This window comes from Salvelinus fontinalis, chromosome 1, assembly GCF_029448725.1.
Source record: "Salvelinus fontinalis isolate EN_2023a chromosome 1, ASM2944872v1, whole genome shotgun sequence".
In the NCBI taxonomy this organism is placed as follows: domain Eukaryota; kingdom Metazoa; phylum Chordata; class Actinopteri; order Salmoniformes; family Salmonidae; genus Salvelinus; species Salvelinus fontinalis.
This window is the reverse complement of record NC_074665.1, coordinates 51150070-51170059: the sequence shown is the minus strand read 5'-3', so window position 1 is coordinate 51170059 and position 19990 is coordinate 51150070. Positions and strand designations below refer to the sequence as shown.

At 39.3% G+C, this 19990-nt stretch overlaps 1 protein-coding gene across 2 annotated transcripts in view; it reads right to left on the bottom strand.

The window, feature by feature from the left end:
* The window catches only part of LOC129857348 (protocadherin-15-like), a 311697-nt gene that overhangs the window by 38709 nt on the left and 252998 nt on the right, over window positions 1–19990 (bottom strand). For both annotated transcript variants that reach the window (XM_055925506.1, XM_055925513.1), the window contains 2 exons: window positions 15184–15324; window positions 11791–11918 (listed from right to left, as the gene is read on the bottom strand). In XM_055925506.1, the coding sequence (XP_055781481.1) occupies window positions 11791–11918; window positions 15184–15324 (269 nt within the window). The remainder of the gene's footprint in view (window positions 1–11790; window positions 11919–15183; window positions 15325–19990) is intronic.

Below are 19990 nucleotides of genomic sequence, written 5' to 3'. Positions count from 1 at the left end.
GACGGCTAAGACTAAACATTGGTGCCACATCCAAAATGTGGGTAACTCTTTACAATAAGTTGTCCCTATTACTATGTAACTACACAGTAATAACAGTAATAACATAGTAGTTACAGAGCTGTTACTATGTAATTACATGTTAATAAGATTGTCAAACTCATTTATTACACAAATGTAAGAAGGAATTTGTAATTACACTTCCACTTGCTGAAGGTTATTCCACATTTTCTTGTTCCACTATGTAACTCGTGTTTTGTAATTACACGTTTAGAAGTCACCAGTGAATTACTATGTTAATAACTACAACCAAAATCTGATCTTGTTACATGTAACTACACTGTGCAACTACCATCGAATCCACATGTTATACCAGGGTTAATAAATTAGCTAGGACCTGGTAACAACAATTGTGACAAGGCACACCCTTTCTAAATGTGCTTACTATTATGAGATCATTGTGATTTGTTTTATAGCATGTGGCTTTCATTTTGGCTGCAGAGGAAATTGTGAGAGTTGAGAGGTTAGTGTGACATCACTTCCTGTGGAACTCTAACTTCTACAAAATAGTTAAAAAAAACTAACATTGTTTGTTTGCACAGTCAAAATAAGAAAAATAAGAAGCCAGAAGAACACTGGGCTGTCACACTGACCTTTCACCTCTCACATTCTCCTCTGCAGCAGAGAGAAAGAGGTGAAGCAAGAGGTTTCACTCTCGCCAAAATCTGTCCAAAGTAGTCACAATCCGTTTCTATGGACTTATTTTGGACCTAAGCGTGTTGCCTGCCTTCCCACATTTTGGACAACAACTCCCATTGTTCGGGCGGAGACATGAGCGTATCGTCATTATATGCAGATCTCTGTCTGCAGCCAAATTGGATGCCACATACTATTTCCATCTCTTAATTTGTCATGATTTTTAACCTTAACCCTTATCCTAACCCTAAACCTAACCCTTACCCTAACCCTTGTTAGCAGTTAATGTTTTTCTTAAATAACACAGACCCCAAAGCAAATCAGGGGGTGAAAAATATATTTATTCAAAGAGAACAAATCATAGTTGTTACACTGGGGAGTAGATAGCAGGTGTTCATTCTTCCATATCCTCAATGGATTCTCCATTGAACAACGGGACAGGGTGTCATTTATAACCCAACCTTAGCCTGTGGTTGACTAATTAGAATTCCTTGCAGTAAAATTGGGCTAATGGCCAAATAACAAGTATCCAATTTCAGGCTCAACGTATAGACAGTTCGGACCAATGAGAACTTGCCACATGTAGCTATGAGTCCCGGACTGAAATTCCTCCCGTGTCTCTGACCCCTTCAGTTCTCCATTACAAAGTCACAACTATTTCCATTGATCGTTAATTCCCTCTTGTCCTTAAGTCCTCTGCGTTGTGTATTTTTTCCTGAACTTAACCCTTATTCTACACGTAAGCCTAACCGTAACCTTAGCAAGCAGTTGCTTATCAACCAGTGGCTACTGAGGGGAGGACAGCTCAAAATAATGTCTGGAACGGAGTAAATGAAATAATATCAAACACATGAACCATATGTTCGATGTATTTGATACCTTTCCACTGATTCCACTCTAGTCCTTACCACGAGCCCGTCCTCCTCAATTAAGGTGCCACCAATCTCCTGTGTTATCAACATATAGTTTGTTGATAGTTGTCCATCTGAAGGGTGAAAGAATGCCACTGCAATGGATAGCTGCTGTTTTACGGGTTCCTGATCAATTATGCAATTATGCTGTATTTTTGCACTGAGCTTAACTTTTTTTGTAAATAATGTTTCCGGTATCATATCCCATGACCGAAAAGAGTTTATGGACATCAGAACAGTGATCACTGTCGTGACGTGACTTTCATTAATCTAATGACTGTTATTTATTCAAACCACTAACTATGTTCAATTGTTACCCGATTAAAGTAATCATGTAACTAACTCATTTGGGGCACCACGGAAGAAGTTGTTTATTGAGCTAGCATGCAAGAACCTCTACCTTTCCTTATTATTCAGTAATTCACAAATTGGTTTAATTTCACTAGGGTAGGGGGCAGAATTCTGAATTTTGAATGAAAAGCGTGTCCAAAGTAAACTGCCTGCTACCCCGGCCTAGAAGCCAGGATATGCATATAATTAGTAGACTTGGATAGAAAACACTCTAAAGTTTCCAAAACTGTTAAAATAATGTCTGTGAGTATAACAGAACTGATATGGCATGCAAAAACCTGAAGAAAATCCAACCAGGAAGTACAATTAAGGCTGTTTTTCCATTGAAAGCCTATCCACCATACAAAGACTTAGGACCCAGTTCACAATCTCTGTGGCTTCTTCTACATGTGGCCAGTCTTTAGGCATTGTTTCAGGCTTTTACTCTGAAAAATGAGGGAGATACAGCAATTTTAATGAATAGGGCTATGTTCTGTATACCACCCCTACCTTGTCACAACACAACTGATTCGCTCAAACGCATTGAGAAGGAAAGAAATTTCACGAATGAACTTTTAACAAAGCACACCTGTTATTTGAAATGCATTCCAGGTGACTACCTCATGAAGCTGGTTGAGAGAATGCAAAGAGTGTGTAAAGCTGTCATCAAGGCAAAGGGTGGGTACTTTGATTTGTTTAACATTTTTTTGGTTACTTCATGATTCCATGTGTGTTATTTCATAGTTTTGATTATTCAACAATGTAGAATATAGTAAATATAAAGAAAAACCCTTGAATGAGTAGGTGTCTCCAAACTTTTGACTGGTACTGTATATCATCCATGTCCTTGTTCAGCCACGACTCCAAGAAACATAGGATATTACAGTTCTATAGGTCCGTTGAAAGGATAGTCTTGAACGAACCTCTTCCAGTTTGTTCTCCAGTGATTGTACTTTTGCCAAAAGAACAGAGGGTAAAGGCGGTTTATGTACTCGCCTACGTAGTTTTGTCAGGGTGCCCGCAGGTCGGCCTCTCTTATGCAGTTTTCTTTTCCAAGTTCCGGGTATTAGGGCCTGTTCCGGGGTGAGCAGTATGTCCTACGCCTCCGACCTGTTGAAGTCAAAATCTTCATCCAATTGAGGTTAGTAATGTCATGATTCTCCTGGCTCAGGATCCAAGGACTCAGATCAGCTTTGGAAGAGACTTCCTTGTGCCAAGAAACATGAGCAATGGACATTAGACCAGTGAAAATTTGTCCTTCGGTATGATGAGTCCAAATTTGAGAATTTTTGTTCCCACCGACGTGTCTTTGTGAAATGCAGAGTTGGTGAATGGATGATCTCCGCATGTGTGGTTCCCACCGTGAAGCATGGAGGAAGAGGTGTAATGGTGTGGGGGTGCTTTGCTGGTGACAATGTCTGTGATTTATTTAGAATTCAAGGCACACTTAACCAGCAAAGGCTACCAAAGCCTACTGCAGAGATACACCATCCCATCTGGTTTGCGCTTAGTGAGACTAACATTTGTTTTTCAACAGGACAATGACCTAACATACCTCCAGGCTGTGTAAGGACTATTTGACCAAGAAGGAGAGTGATGGAGTGCTGCATCAGAAGACCTGGCCTCCACAATCACGTGACCTCAACCCAATTGAGATGGTTTGGGATGAGTTGGACCGCAGAGTGAAGGAAAAGCAGCCAACAAGTGCTCAGCTTATGTGGGAACTCATTCAAGCATTCCTCATGAAGCTGGTTGAGAGAATGCCAAGGTTGCAAAGCTGTCATCAAGGCAAAGGGTGGCTACTTTAAATAATCTCAAATATAACATATATTTTTATTTGTTTAACACGTTTACTACATGATTCTATATGTGTTATTTAATAGTTTTGATGTCTTCACTATTACTCTACAATGTAGAATATAGTAAATATAAAGAAAAACCCTTGAATGAGTAGGTGTGTCCAAACCTTTGACTGGTACTGTACATCTAGCTGTTTTTCAGAACGGCAGCGTCGGATAAGCTCAAGTGGGAGGTGTGTGTCTCTTTGTTAACAACAGCTTGTGCGCAATCTCTAATAATAAGGAAGTCTCGAGGTCTGCTCGCCTGAGTTAGAATATCTCATAATAAGCTGTAGACCATACTATTTAGCAATAGAGTTTTCCTATATATTTTTCGTAGCCATCTATTTTCCACCACAAATCAATGCTGGCACTAAAACCACAATCAACGAGCGGTTTAGGGGCTTAAGCAAAATGCTAATTGAGAGGCAGAGCTCCTAATGGCTGGTGATTTTAATGCAGGAAAACTGAAATCTTACCTTATTTCTATCAGCATGTCATCTGTGAAACTAGAGGCGAAAATACTCTAGATCACCTTTACTCCACACACAGCAATGCATACAAAGCTCTCCCTCGCCCTCCATTTGGCAAATCTGATCAGAACTGTATCTTCCTGTTTCCTGCTTACAAGCCAAAACTCAAACAGGAAGCAACAGTGACGTGCTCAATATGGAAGTGGTCGGATGAAGAGGATGCTAAGCTACAGAACCGTTTCACTAGCACAGACTGGAATATGTTCTGGGATTCATCCGATGGCATTGATGAATTTACCACATCAGTCACTGGCTTCATTAACTTCTCTGGGATATGTGGGATGGTAGCGTCCCACTTGGCCAAAAGCCAGAAAAAATGTAGCGCGCCAAATTCAAATATATTACTATAAAAATCAATCTTTCAAGAAATCACACATGAAAGACACCAAATTAAAGCTACACATGTTGTGAATCCAGCCAACATGTCTGATTTCAAAAAGGATTTACGGGGAAAGCACACCAAACAATTATGTTAGCTCAGTACATAGCCACAGAAAAACACAGCCATTTTCCCAGCAAAAGATAGTAGTCACAAAAAGCAGAAATAGAGATAAAATGAATCACTAACCTTTGATGATCTTCATCAGATGACACTCATAGTAAATCATGTTACACAATACATTTATGTTTTGTTCGATAAAGTGCATATTTCCATCCACAAATCTCGGTTTACATTGGCGCCATGTTCAGAAATGCCTCCAAAATGTCCGGAGCATTTGCAGAGAGACACGTCAAATAACAGAAATTCTCATCATAAACTTTGATGAAAGATACACTTGTTCTTAACTTCTTTGGGCTGCAGGGGCAGTATTGAGTAGCCTGGATAAAAGGTGCCCATTTCAAACAGCCTCGTACTCAATTCTTGCTCGTACAATATGCATATTATTATTACTATTGGATAGAAAACACTCTCTAGTTTCAAAACCGTTTGAATTGTATCTGTGAGTAAAACAGAACTCATTTTGCAGCAAACTTCCTGACAGGAAGTGGAAAATCTGAAATCGATGCTCTGTTCTAGGGCCTGCCTATAAATGTGCTTGATATGTATTAGTATACATGCACTTCATACGCCTTCCACTAGATGTCAACAGGCAGTGAGAGAAGAAATGGAGTGTATATCTTGATCTGAGGTCGAATAAGAGCTCTTGGCATGACGTGACCCCAATTTCCGGTTTTCTGGAACGAGTGAGAATGGACCGGGTATTGCCTTCTGAAAAGCTGTCGTTATAGACGGCTAATATCTCCGGCTTTGATTTTATTTGATAAATGTGACAATATCATCGTAAAGTATGTTTTTTCAATATAGTTTTATTAGATTATTTAAACATTTTCGGGACGTTAGGCGTGTTATGTTGTCTGCGTTTGTTGACGATGGAGAGCTTCGCGCCACTTCGCTAGTGTGCTTGCTAATTCAAGAGGGAAAAATGCCATTCTAAAACCAAACAACGATTGTTCCCGACAAAGGACCCCTTGTACAACATTCTGATGGAAGATCATCAAAAGTAGGACCCATTTTATGATGTTATTTCATATATCTGTCGGAACATGTTGTACTAATAGTTTGCGCCCAGATTTTGGGCACGCTCTCGCTATAACTAAGCTGGATGTCGTAATTAAGTTATTTTTAGAATTCTAACACGGCGATTGCATTAAGAACTAGTGTATCTATCATTTCCTATACAACATGTATTTTTTAGTAACGTTTATGAATAGTCATTTGGGCAGAATAGGTGAGTGTCATAAAAATATCCGGACATAATGGGAAAAAGATGCTACGTTAGCACAATGTATAACCACTGACTTCAGCTCTAAATATGCACATTTTCGAACAAAACATAAGTGTATGTATAACCTGATGTTATAGGACTGTCATCTGATGAAGCTTATCAAGGTTAGTCAAAAATTATATATCTTTTGCTGGTTTGTTACGATCGCTAACTTTTGCTGCTGGTAAATGGCTTGTGTTTCTGGCTATTGTGGTAAGCTAATATAATGCTATATTGTGTTTTTGCTGTAAAACACTTAAGAAATCGGAAATATTGGCTGGATTCACAAGATGTTTGTCTTTCATTTGCTGTACACCATGTATTTTTCTGAAATGTTTTATGATGAGTATTTAGGTATTTCACATTGGTGTCTGTAATTACTCTGGCTGCTTCGGTGCTATTTGTGACGGTAACTGTGATGGTAGCTGCAATGTAAAACTGATTTATACCTCAAATATGCACATTTTTCAAACAAAACATAGATTTATTGTATAACATGTTATAAGACTGTCATCTGATGAAGTTGTTTCTTGGTTAGTTTGGTTGGTTCTTGGTTAGTTAGGTTGGTTTTGTGCATGCTACCTGTGCTGTGAAAAATGTCTGTCTTTTTTTGTATTTGGTGGTGAGCTAACATAAATATATGTGGTGTTTTCGCTGTAAAACATTTTTAAAAATCGGACATGTTGGCTGGATTCACAAGATGTTTATCTTTCATTTGCTGTATTGGACTTGTTAATGCAACCGCTCTGTCAGATTTCAAAAAGACTTTACGGAAAAAGCACACCATGCAATAATCTGAGACGGCGCTCAGATAAAAACAACATTTCTCCGCCAGGTTGGATTCAACAGAAAATACGAAATTACATCATAAATATTCCCTTACCTTTGATCATCTTCATCTCAATGCACTCCCAGGAATCCTAGTTCCACAATAAATCGTTGTTTTGTTCGATAATGTCCATTACTTATGTCTAAGTAGCTACTTCTGCTAGTATGTTTAGTGCACATGTCCAAACGCTCGCGCAGATGCAGGCAAACTCGGACGAAAACTTCAAAAAGTTATATAACAGGTCGAATAAACTGGTCAAACTAAGTAGAGAATCAATCTTCAGGATATTGTTATCATTTATATCCAATAACGTTCCAACCGGAGCATTCCTTCATGTCTGTAGAAGTTATGGAACACAAGGCGATATCATGAGGAAAGCGGGTGACCAGGAACTGGCATTCTGCCAGACCAATGACTGAAACACCTCCTATCCGGCCCCACCTCACACTAGAGGCTTCATTCCATGTTCTACAGACTGTTGACATCTAGTGGAAGGCGTAGGAAGTATCTTACAGGGAATTGAATCGGCCAGTCTCAGAATTTTTTCTCAGGTTTTTGCCTGCCATATGAGTTCTGTTTTACTCACAGACATCATGCAAACAGTTTTAGAAACTTCAGAGTGTTTTATATCCAATAGTAATAATAATATGCATATATTAGCATCTGGGACAGAGTAGGAGGCAGTTCACTATGGGCACGCAATTCATCCAAAAGTGAAAATGCTGCACCCTATCATAAAGAAGTTAATAAGTGCATCAACGACATTGTCCCCACAGTGACCGTACGTACATATCCCAATGAGAAGCCATGGATTACATGGATTACAGGCAATATCCGTTAACTTCTTATGGGCAGGTGGGACGGTAGTGAAATTGCAGAGCGTGAAATTCAAACTACAGAATTATAAATATTTAGCTTTCATATAATCACAAGTGTAAGACATCAAAATAAAGCTTAACTTCTTGTTGATCCAGCCGCTGTGTCAGATTTCAAAAAGGCTTTACAGTGAAAGCAAACCATGCGATCATCCGAGGACAGCGCCCTGCATACAAAAGCATTAAACATTTGTTTAACCAGGCAGGTGTGCCACGAAAGTCAGAATTAGCGATAGAATAAATGCCTTACCTTTGAAGATCTTCTTCTGTTGGCACTTCAAAAGGTCCCAGCTACATCACAAATGGTCTTTTTGTTTAATAAAGTCCTTCTTTATATCCCTAAAAACTCAGTTTAGCTGGCATGCTTCATTCATTAATCCCCCGGTTTCCCTCCTTCAAAATGCATACAAAACGTTACCAAGAAACTTCTCCAAACAAGTCAAACGACGTTTATAATCAAACCTCAGGTACCCTAATACGTAAATAAACGCAAAAAATGTAAGACGGAGAAAAATACAAAATACATCCACACGCTTCGAAACACTACAGGCAAAATGGGAGCCACCTTGAAAAACTACCATTTCTGGCTAATTTTTCCAAAAACCAGCATGAAACTCTTTCTAAAAACTGTTGACATCTAATGGAAGTCCTAGGAATTGCAATCTGGGAGGATTTCGCCTTATAATAAAAGTGACAGCCATTGAAATTATTGGTAGGCGGAAATTTTCTGATATGGTTCCGCCAGCCATATCAGTTCTGTTAAACTCACAGACATAATTTTAACAGTTTTAGAAACTTTAGAGTGTTTTCTATCCAAATCAACCAATATGCATATCCTAGCTTCTGGGCCTGAGTAACAGGCAGTTTACTTTGGGCACGCTTTTCATCCAGACTTGAAAATACTGCCCCCTACCCAAGAGAGGCTTGAGTTGCCTCTCTCATGCGGACTTATAAGAAATCCCGCTATGCCCTCTGTTAAACCATCAAACAAGCAACGCATCAAAACAGGACAAATATCAAATTCTACACTGAACAAAAACATAAATGCAGCATGTAAAGTGTTGGTCCCATGTGACAGGAGCTGAAATTAAAGACCCCCCCCCCCCCCAAAAAAAACGTATGTCTCTCAATTGTTGTAAACAAATTGGTAGACATCCATGCTATTTCTCCTTTGCCAAGATAATACATCCACTTGACAGGTGTGGCATTTTAAGAAGCTGACTAAACAGCATGATCATTACACAGGTGCACCTTGTGCTGGGGGGGGGGGCAATAAAAGGCCACTTTAAAATGTGCAGTTTTGTCATACAACATTATGCCACAGATTCCATGAGGCATATTGTATTGCTGTAAATGTAATATTACAACATATATGTTGGGCCTAATATTGCCTCAATATTGAAATAGGCCTACAGTAAATGTTTACACATAGCCAAAGTACATTTTATATGTGGTAGAAGAGTATACCTTCCTTATTCATGTTGGAGCTAAATTATCAATTTGGTAACCTTCTTGATGGCAGGTTAGTGTTTTTCTCATTAATCTTGTTCTGGAGGCAGCTCTGCAGAGTGGTCACTAGCTGGCATAGCCACGAAGTCATACAATCAGATTTTAAACCTAACCTTAACCTTAAATTCAGACCAAAAAGCACTTTTTTGTTTTCATAAATGTTTACAAAATTGCCAATTTTGACTTTGGAGCTGGCCTATCGAGGAGAAATCGCTCAGTTCTGCATCCAGGGTAAGATTCATGACAATAAATGTGAACCTGCCAGATTTTTGGCCACCGTTTAATGGGTGAACTGGGATTATATGTTAATTTATCATTATATTAGATTCCACCAGTGAATAAAGGAATGGAGAGAGGGAAGGAGAGGATGATGATATGAAACTGTAAAATATATATATACTTTTCTGAAACTGTAAAATATATATATACTTTTCTGAAACTGTAAAATATATATATATATATATATATATATATATATATATATATATATATATATATATACTTCCGCTAAAAAGTTTGGGGTCACTTAGAAATGTCCTTGTTTAGAAAGAAAAAAAATTGTTCATTAAAATAACATCAAATTGATGAGAAATACAGTGTAGACATTGTTAATGTTGTAAATGACTATTGTAGTTGGAAACGTCTGATTTTTAATTGAATATCTACATAGGTGTACAGAGGCCCAATATCAGCAACCATCACTCCTGTGTTCCAATGGCACATTGCGTTAGCAAATCCAAGTTTATCATTTTAAAAGGCTAAATGATCTTTAGAAAACCCTTTTGCAATTATGTTAGCACAGCTGAAAACGGTTGTACTGATTAAAGAAGTAATAAAACTGGCCTTCTTTAGACTACTTGAGTGTCTGGAGCATCAGCATTTGTGGGTTCGATGACAGGCTCAAAATGGCCAGAAACAAAGGACTTTCTTCCGAAACTCATCATTGTATTCTTGTTCTGAGAAATGAAGGCTATTCCATGCAAGAAATTGCCAAGAAACTGAAGATCTCGTTCAACGCTGTGTACTTCTCCCTTTACAGAACAGTGCAAACTGGCTCTAACCAGAATAGAAAGAGGAGTGGGAGGTCCCGGTGCACAACTGAGCAAGAGGACAAGTACATTAGAGTGTCTAGTTTGAGAAACAGACTCCTCACAAGTCCTCAACTGGCAGCTTCATTAAATATTACCCGCAAGAAACAGCAGTCTCAACATCAACAGTGAAGAGGCGACTCCGGGATGCTGGCCTTCTAGGCAGAGTTGCAAAGAAAAAGCCATATCTCAGACTGGCCAATAAAAAGAAAAGATTAAGATGGGGAAAAGAACACAGACACTGGACAGAGGAAGATTGGAAAAAAGTGTTGTGGACAGACAAATCTAAGTTTGAGATGTTCGGATCACAAAGAAGAACATTCGTGAGATGCAGAAAACATTTAAGATGCTGGAGGAGTGCTTGACGCCCTCTGTCAAGCATGGTGGAGGCAATGTGATGGTCTGGGCGTGCTTTGGTGGTGGTAAAGTGGGAGATATGTACAGGGTAAAAGGGAGTCAATTTTGCTTAATTGGAGCCAATTTTGCTTAATTGGAGCCAATTTTGCTTAATTGGAGCCAATTTCCACCTACAACAGGACAATGACCCAAAGCACAGCTCCAAACTAGGCAATTACTATTTAGGGAAGAAGCAGTCAGCTGGTATTCTGCCGATAATGGAGTGGCCAGCACAGTGACCGGGTCTCAACCCTATTGAGCTGTTGTGGGAGCACCTCGACCGTATGGTATGTAAGAGCTGCCCATCAAGCCAATCCAACTTGTGGGAGGTGCTTCAGGAAGCATGGGGTGAAATCTCTTCAGATTACCTCAAGAAATTGACAACTAGAATGCCAAAGTTCTGCAAGGCTGTAGTTGCTGCAAATGGAGGGTTCTTTGATGAAAGCAAAGTTTGAAGGACACAATTATTATTTCAATTAAAAATCATTATTTATAACCTTGTCAAAGTCTTGACTATATTTCTTATTAATTTTGAAACTCATTTCATGTATGTTTTCATGGAAAACAAGGACAATTCTAAGTGACCCCAAATTTACGGTAGTGTATATATATAGATGTTTTATTGTCACATACACCATATAGGTGACAATTGATTATTTACAGGGTCAGTCATATAAGTATGGTACTACTGGAGAAATTTTGAGTTAAGTGCCATGCTCAAGGGCACATTGACAGACTTTTCACCTTGTTGGCTCATATACTCGATCGGATCAATTGTGCACCCATGACCAAACAGAACGGAACCGGCAGGGAGGATGGGGATGGAATTAGCACTGTGCGTGAGTGCGTGTGCGTGCATGACACAAGCTCTCAAATCATAAATTGATTTTGGACGTACCAGAGGACTGTAGGGTACCATTAAGAAATATATTTGACCGTCTTTCTCAACATGAGCTTCAGTACATGTGTATGTTTATGTGTGTATGTATGTGCATGTGTGAGGGGCAGAAGGATTTTCTCACTTTTATCTTCAGCACAGAGGAGAAGGTGTTAGCGTCTTCAGCCACACCACCGATGTAGAACTTTCTGGTGAAGACAGGCGGGTGGTCGTTCTCATCATGCACCTCGATATATACCTTGGCTGTGTTGGCTGCAGAGTTAGAGGAGGGACACAGTTACATTTTGTCATTAAGCATGTCGTTTTATCCAGACAAACAGGGCAGCAAGTGCACACAACTTTCATTTTCAAGCCTTTACAGTACATACTATAGTTTAGAAGCATAAGTGTTGGTTGGGAAGAGGAGTTTTATTGCAAAATAAAACGCCAACACACAGGTTCCAGTTTATAAAAAATTATAAAATATGTGCTCCTTATGCTATTTCCATTCATATGCCTGGTTGACCTCAAGGAAACGGGTGAACACACTCCATACTAGTAGCAGTCAGTGCCGTTTAAGACGAGGGAGGACAATTATTTTTTTCATGAAAATAGCCTTATTTCTATTACAGCATATTGGATGACTGTCATTCATGTTCCATTCACCCAGTTCAAAGTAACATTGATAGGTTTAGGCTACTACATGATGCTCACGAGGTTGCTACAACCTAGCCTATGAATTACAACGTAGGTGCACACAGGTCAAGAGAAAATGTTGAGGTGACAGTGACACATGGACAGACAGCGACACATTCAATACCGCCTTGCACACTCTTGCCTGCATCTAGCTGATCAAGGGTGGAATCATTAGTCCAAAAGTTGCAAATGAGAGTTTCTATTGGTTAAATTGAGTTATGTTATCCCCGTTTCTTTCCATTTGCTTTTGTTTAAGAAATGTTTTTCAACAGAATTGGTGGAATGAATACACCCCTGGTCACGCGTAAACACAGTTCACATTCATAGCAGCCATGTTCTATTCCTTTTCGCATCTATGCGCTCTCCTCCTCTCACCCTTTCCCTTCATTTGTGGACCTCAATACACAACACATCAGCTGTATGTGACCAAGAAAAAAAAACTTTCCATGTCAAACCATATCATAACTGATACACACAGCCTACATTGTTGTCGCCATTTTAGCTAAAGTAACATCATAGTCAACATAGCTAATAAAACTAACATGTTAGTAAAGTCCCTACAATCATGCATTAACTTTACAGTGTATAGTCTGTTAGCAGTTATACCGGTGGGCACCAGTGGCAATACATTTGAAAAACCAAAAGCTTACCTTGACATGGAAGAGTTCCAGTGTTGTGTTGGATAGTCAGAGCCAGCTAGCTAACATAGCATCCCTCTGTTTGAGCAGGGTGTTTGAGTAGGCTAAACTAGCTAGCTGGATCGCTAGCAAGTGAAACTGAAAAAAAAGGACGAAATCTTTCTCTCTTGCTTCTCCTTTTCACCACGTTACGCACCGCAGTGCTACCTAGCTGTAGCTTATGCTTTCAGTACTATATTCATTAGCCGATCCTTTGATTGAGTAGACAAAATGTCAATTCATGCTGCAAGAGTTCTGATAGGTTGGAGGACGTCCTTCGAAAGTTGTCATAATTATTGTGTAAGTCTATGGAAGGGGGTGAGAACCATGAGTCTCCTAGGTTTTGTATTGAAATCATGGTGCTACCCTACAGAGTGCTGTTGAGGCTACTGTAGACCTTCATTGCAAAACAGTATATTTTAATACATTTTTTGGTGATAATTAATATTATTTAGTATAGTTTAATCTCAAAAGGATAACTTTAAATGTTTTACTACATTTTTTTTACGAAACGGATGGTCCTCCCCTTCCTTCTCTGAGGAGCCTCCACTGCTCCATATCTATTTGTCACAGTTATTCATATACAGTACAAATACAGTATGAACAAATCTAGCACAACCCTACACTTAGGAAGAAATATGCGCTGTCAAAGAAAATGTGTCTTCTATAAGTCCACAGAATTGTAAAGTCATGTGGCATAGCGCTAAGAATGAGCAGAGGGAATAGGACAAACAAAAACACAGTACATCAAATCACAGGTACAAACACCACTGTGTGAGAGCCAAAGGGCAAGCCAGGAGGGAGAGGAGCGCGGTCTGCACACTGCACAGTTTCTACCCTTTTCTTTTTTTGCTCTCTCTTTCTCACCTTTTTCTCATCTGTTGTGGTCTTCTGGGAAATTGGTAACTTTTCTGTAAAGGCAAACCCTCACAAAGAGATGTTTGCAAGTGTAGAGCAATACAAGCACATCGAGAGAAATGCAGCACACACACAGACAAATTTACATAAAGAAAAAAATTAGGAGAAAGAATGGCTCCCTTGGCAGAAAGCGCTCGAGTGTGTGTAAAGTGCATTTTCATTTAAGGATAGGAGTGGTGGGGCTGGGGGGAGATGTGTTAACCCCCGAGGGTCAATGTCCGCACCCCCACGGAAATTCATATAGTATTTAGCATAATAATAAAATCCCCATAGAAATATGTTAGTTTTGCAATAGATGCATCTCAATCAACCGCATCAACCTATGTAGCACTTCCGTATCTGGGGTGAAAAATGACAGAGCTAGAGCGGCGTTTGTCAGACCATGAGACATCCTGAAAATCGGTCTTCTCACAAAACCATCTGTAGCGTCCGAATGGTTTGACCCCTCGATGGAAAGATCTCACAAACACGACAGTGTTCTCCGTTTTGCTGTAAAGCAATCTTATTAAATCAATTCCATATAGCTTTGTATAACCTCTCCCCAGGCTTAGACAGGGTTTAGACTCTTATTGTCACGCCCTGACCTTAGAGAGCCTTTTTATTTCTCTATTTGGTTAGGTCAGGGTGTGACTTGGGTGGGCATTCTAGTTTTCTATTTCTTTGTTGGCCGGGTATGGTTCCCAATCAGAGGCAGCTGTCTGTCGTTATCTCTGATTGGGTATCATACTTAGGCAGCCTGTTTTTCCACCCTAGTTTGTGGGATGTTGTTTTTGCACAGTTGCTGTCTGCCCTGCAGAACTTTACGTTCGTATTTTGTTTTTGGTGTTCATTCAAATAAAGTACGATGAACACTTTCCACGCTGCGCTTTGGTCTCATTCCGACGACAGATGTAACACTTATGGGTTAAATTGATTCTAATAATTGACTCTGCTTTATTAAACGTGTGTGTGTGTGCATGTGTGTGTCTGCGTGTTTAGTGATGTTAATTGGACTGTGACAATTCCGCCCTGTTCTGTTTTGTTTATTTGAACTCAAAAAGGTTTTAATAAAAAATACAAATTAGACGGCATGGTGCCCTGGTCTGCATTACAATAATTGCAGAGATAAGTGAGGTGAAGAGGGTTTCTTTGATGTTGTCACCTCCTCTTAGGACCATGATAGAAACGTCAACCACAGTATCTACCCGGAAAGGTGATTAACTGATGTAGCATCCCAGCCTATGTCTAGCTCAATACCCCCGTCTTACTTTTGGAGGGAACCCGCAGTTGGGCCTTGACCACGGTCATGGAGTCAGCCTGGACCCTGAGCACGTAGCTGGTAACAGTCTCATAATCCAGAAGCTTAGCCGTGGAGATCACACCTGTCCGGTTATTCAGTTGGAACTCACCTGCAACCAACAAGAAAACAAACAATATGAGGAGGTATTGAAAGCACTCTCTGACAGGATCAACACTGGATTAAATTTAGATTTACGCCTAAATAGATATACCCAAACGTCATCATTTGAGATGGCCATAAACAATAACTGGTAATGTTGCATAGTTTTAGAAAAGTCTGGAACTCACCTCTCTGGTAAATAAATTGTTATAAATTGCTGAGGTGTACTCACCTTTGAGGACACAAGCTCAAGTACAGTACCTTCAGAAAGTATTCACACCCCTTGACTTTTTCTCTTATTTGGTTGTTTTACAGCCTGAATTTAAAATGTATTAAATTAAGATGTTTTGTTACTGGCATTCACAAAATATCACATAAAGTCAAAGTGGTATTATACTTTTTTTATATTATGTTTTATTATGTTTTTAGATGTTTTTAGCTGAAATAAAAGATCACCAACATTTTCCAATAGGCACAAAAAGCTTATTTCGCTCAAATTTTGGCCACAAATTTGTTTACAGCCCTGTTAGTGAGCATGTATCCATTGCCAAGAGAATCCATCCACCTGACAGGTGTGGCATATCAAGAAGCTGATTAAAGAGCAAGATCATTAAACAGGTACACCATGTGTTGGGGACAATAAAAGGCCACTCTAAAATGTGTAGTTTTGCCACACAACACAATGCCACAGATGTCTGAAGTTTTGAGGGAGCATGCAATTGGCATGCTGACTGTTGGATAGTCCACCAGAGCTGTTGTCAGAGAATTTAATATTCATATTCAGACATATTCAGACTAGCGGACTGAACACAACAGTGTAGATTCCCTCAAGATAAAAACGTAATATTCAATATCGGTAAATTAGATTAAATATTAGCACTACACAAACTGGTGGGTAATAACCTTCAATCTGAATAACAACACAAAACAAATCATAAGACTAGAGAAATGTGTGGACAAATATTATTAAAACAAGCAACACCCAAACATGATGGAGATTAAATCAAGGGAACCAATCTCAAAACGGAAACTCTTCTACAGACATAGACGATTTAATATTTTCACCACCGGGAATGGTAAAGGTCAAAACCGATCTGTTAAAATCAATAAATTACAAACTGGGCATACTTGAACTAGTCAGTAAGGATTAAAAGAGTTGAAGGCAAGCCTCGAGATGAGTGATGAAAAAGCTGCGACATTGGAGAAAAATACAAACAAGCCAAAAGTGACAGTTAATAAGATTGAAACCGATGTTAATGAATTTAAAAAGGAGAACATCGTTTTGAGAGAAGCCTTATTTGACATACAGACTAGATTCATGAGAGAAAATCTGGTACTTTCACCAATATCCCAGAGAAAGAAGGAGAAGTTTATGAATGTGGAGTTAGAGAGTTCCTCCTTACAGCGCTTCAGATCCCATGTGAAGCTATTGACAAAATCCAACTCGAAGGTGTACACCGTTTCAGACAGAGAGGGCAGAGGAACACCCAATCATTGCCAAATGTGCTTTCTTTAAAGATAAAATAATGGTTAAAAGACTGGGTAACAGACTTGCTGGCACCAAAATAGACATGAATGATCAGTTGATGAAGGAAATTGCAGAACGGCGCAAAGTTCTGTATCCAATCTTATAGGAAAATAGATTGAAAGGGACATGCGTAGCTCTCATAGTCGATAAACTGTATATTGATAACCAAATGTTCAGAGACACAAAGACTACTCCATGCATATTCTAAAAAGTACAAAGTTCTCATAGAGGAGGCGAATAATGGAACACACAATACTAGCAATGGTAGGGATTTTAATTATAGAAAAAATAGAAAGAAAAGCATTCTTCAAATATAACTAATTGGAACAAAAAGTACTAATTCAACATAGTGGAGATAAAAACATAGTAGAAAGAATGTGGGTATGTGTGGATGTATTGTGATGGAAGGTGTGGTGTGTGTTTCTTGGTTTTTGGGAAAAAGTGGCGTTAAGTGAGAGAGAAAGGAATTGGTTGCATATCCCAGAACCAATGTATGTCTGTGAGCAGGGGTTGTGAGAGAGCTTTCAATTCTGTGCAGATGAGGGATATACATTTTATAATGAATTATACATATAATTTGTTTATTTATTGTCCTATCACGGTGGAACTGCATTTTAAAATAAATTATACATCTAATGTATGTATTTATTGTCCTATCATAGCGGGGGTGGGGGGGGGGGGGGTATATACATCTAATTTACTTATTCATGGTCCTATCTTGATGGAACGGTCCACAACCCTATACCCTAGACGCCCACCTAAACGACCCAGATACTAAAGAGAATTCCCTATCTGTTTTATGGGCCTGCTGTAAGCTGCCTGTATGCAGCCAAAATGCGGTCAGAGACCTTCTAGAGCAGCACAGCCCCCCTCAAGATTCTGAGCCTGCCTGGCAGGGTTGGTCCTACAAAACCAGAGCCCCCTGATGGGAGAGCATAATATACAAGGAAATTCTCAAAGCTGCTAATGAGAACCTTGATGATCTTGTACCTAGCCGGTGGGGATTCCGGTGGGGTGCCCCCACCCAGGCAGGGGCAGTGCTGGCAACACTAGCGGCAATAACCCATGGGGGGGGGGGGTCACACTCTGACATTCAGAGAGGCGGCATATTATTGTGGCCCTGGTGGCACAAAATCATTAAAGGTCTGACTGCACGGAGATGCTTGGGATATGGTCACAACAGGGGACCATGTGTGGGTGTTTCAGAGGAAGGGGCTATATCTGATCTGCATCACCTCGGATGTGACAATTGTTAATCAAATCTCCCCATTTCTGCTCAGTTTTGCAGGCCTTCTCATACAGCTGCAATTGTATATGCTTTCGTGAACAAGGCCTTTCTTGAGTTGGGCTCTGGGATGGTGCAACTGTGGAGCATCTGAGTCTATGGTTGTTTGTGGGGGAAAGGGGTTGAGTGTTTATGAGTGTGTGTGTGTGTGTGTGTGTGTGTGTGTGTGTGTGTGTGTGTGTGTGTGTGTGTGTGTGTGTGTGTGTGTGTGTGTGTGTGTGTGTGTGTGTGTGTGTGTGTCACAACTGTTGCGAGGGAGTAAAATATGTTAGGGACAACATAGGATGAATCACAATTATTATTTGCTAAAATAATAATTGATTGCCAAAATGTAATGTTTGTAATGGCAATACTGGTAAGCAGTAACAATAAACTGCCTACATTAATACAAATATGAATAGCTAATTATAGGAAATTCAGATAAACAGGATTTTTTAAATATATATATATTTTAATAGCTATATTTAAAACAAATTGAGGTGAGGGAAATGGAAATGGAAATGCTTTTGGCGGTTGATCTGCTTCTGTTCTGTGGGTGGCACTGTGTGCTCTTTTCGAAGGATGGGTCCCGGTCTCTCTGGGGCCATGGGATCCGGGGAGTCGGGGGTGGTCTGCCAGTCATTAGGATGACAACCCAACTCGGCATGAGGAGGGGTTTTAGCAAGTGGAATAGTGGGGACCAATTGGAGGTTTAATTAGTAGCAATGCAAATATTATGGTACAGCTATATAGACATTCAATCATCATGTTACTTTTTAATGGCACGTTTACAAACATATATTATGATAAATATAATTGAAACTTGTGTCTCATTATGGTAATTGATTAAATTAGCATAGCCAGTTATAATTGTAATGGCTTAGCAAATAATAAGAAAAGACGATCAGTATTTACCTGGCTAAAAGAGAAGGAATATAATATCTATTGTTTACAGGAAACTCTTTTAACAGTTTTAGATTACGTTTTGTGGAAAAGGGACTGGGTGGAGGGGCAAAATATATTTCTCCCATGGGCAAAGAAATTCAAAATGGGTGATGATATTAATTAACAGTAATTTTGATCCAAATGTGTAAATTGTTCAAACAGATCCTCAAGGTAGATGGAGGATTTTAAATATGTTCTTGGACCATAAACAGATATGTTTTTTTTAACCTATACAGTCCAAATAATGATGATCCACACTTCTTTGAAAATATATATGATAATTTATCAACTCTACAAGCAACACAAAACTCTAGTATTATTGTGTGAGATTATAATATGGTTTTAAATACCTACAGTTGAAGTCGGAAGTTTACATACACTTAGATTGGAGTCATTAAAACTCGTTTTTCAACCACTCCACACATTTCTTGTTAACAAACTATAGTTTGGCAGGTCGGTTAGGACATCTACTTTGTGCATGACACAAGTCATTTTTCCAACAATTATTTAGAGACAGATTGTTTCACTTATAATTCACTGTATCATAACTCCAGTGGGTCAGAAGTTTACATACACTAAGTTGACTGTGCCTTTCAACAGCTTGGAAAATTCCAGAAAATGATGTCATGGCTTTAGAAGCTTCTGATAGGCTAATTGACATAATTTGAGTCAATTGGAGGTGTACCTGTGGATGTATTTCAAGGCCTACCTTCAAACTTAGTGCCTCTTTGCTTGACATCATGGGAATATCAAATGAAATCATCCAAGACCTCTTAAAAAATGGTAGACCTCCACAAGTCTGGTTCATCCTTGGGAGCAATTTCCAAATGCCTGAAGGTACCATCTGTACAAACAATAGTACGCAAGTATAAACACCATGCGAGCACGCAGCCGTCATACTGCTCAGAAAGGAGACGCGTTCTGTCTCCTGGAGATGAA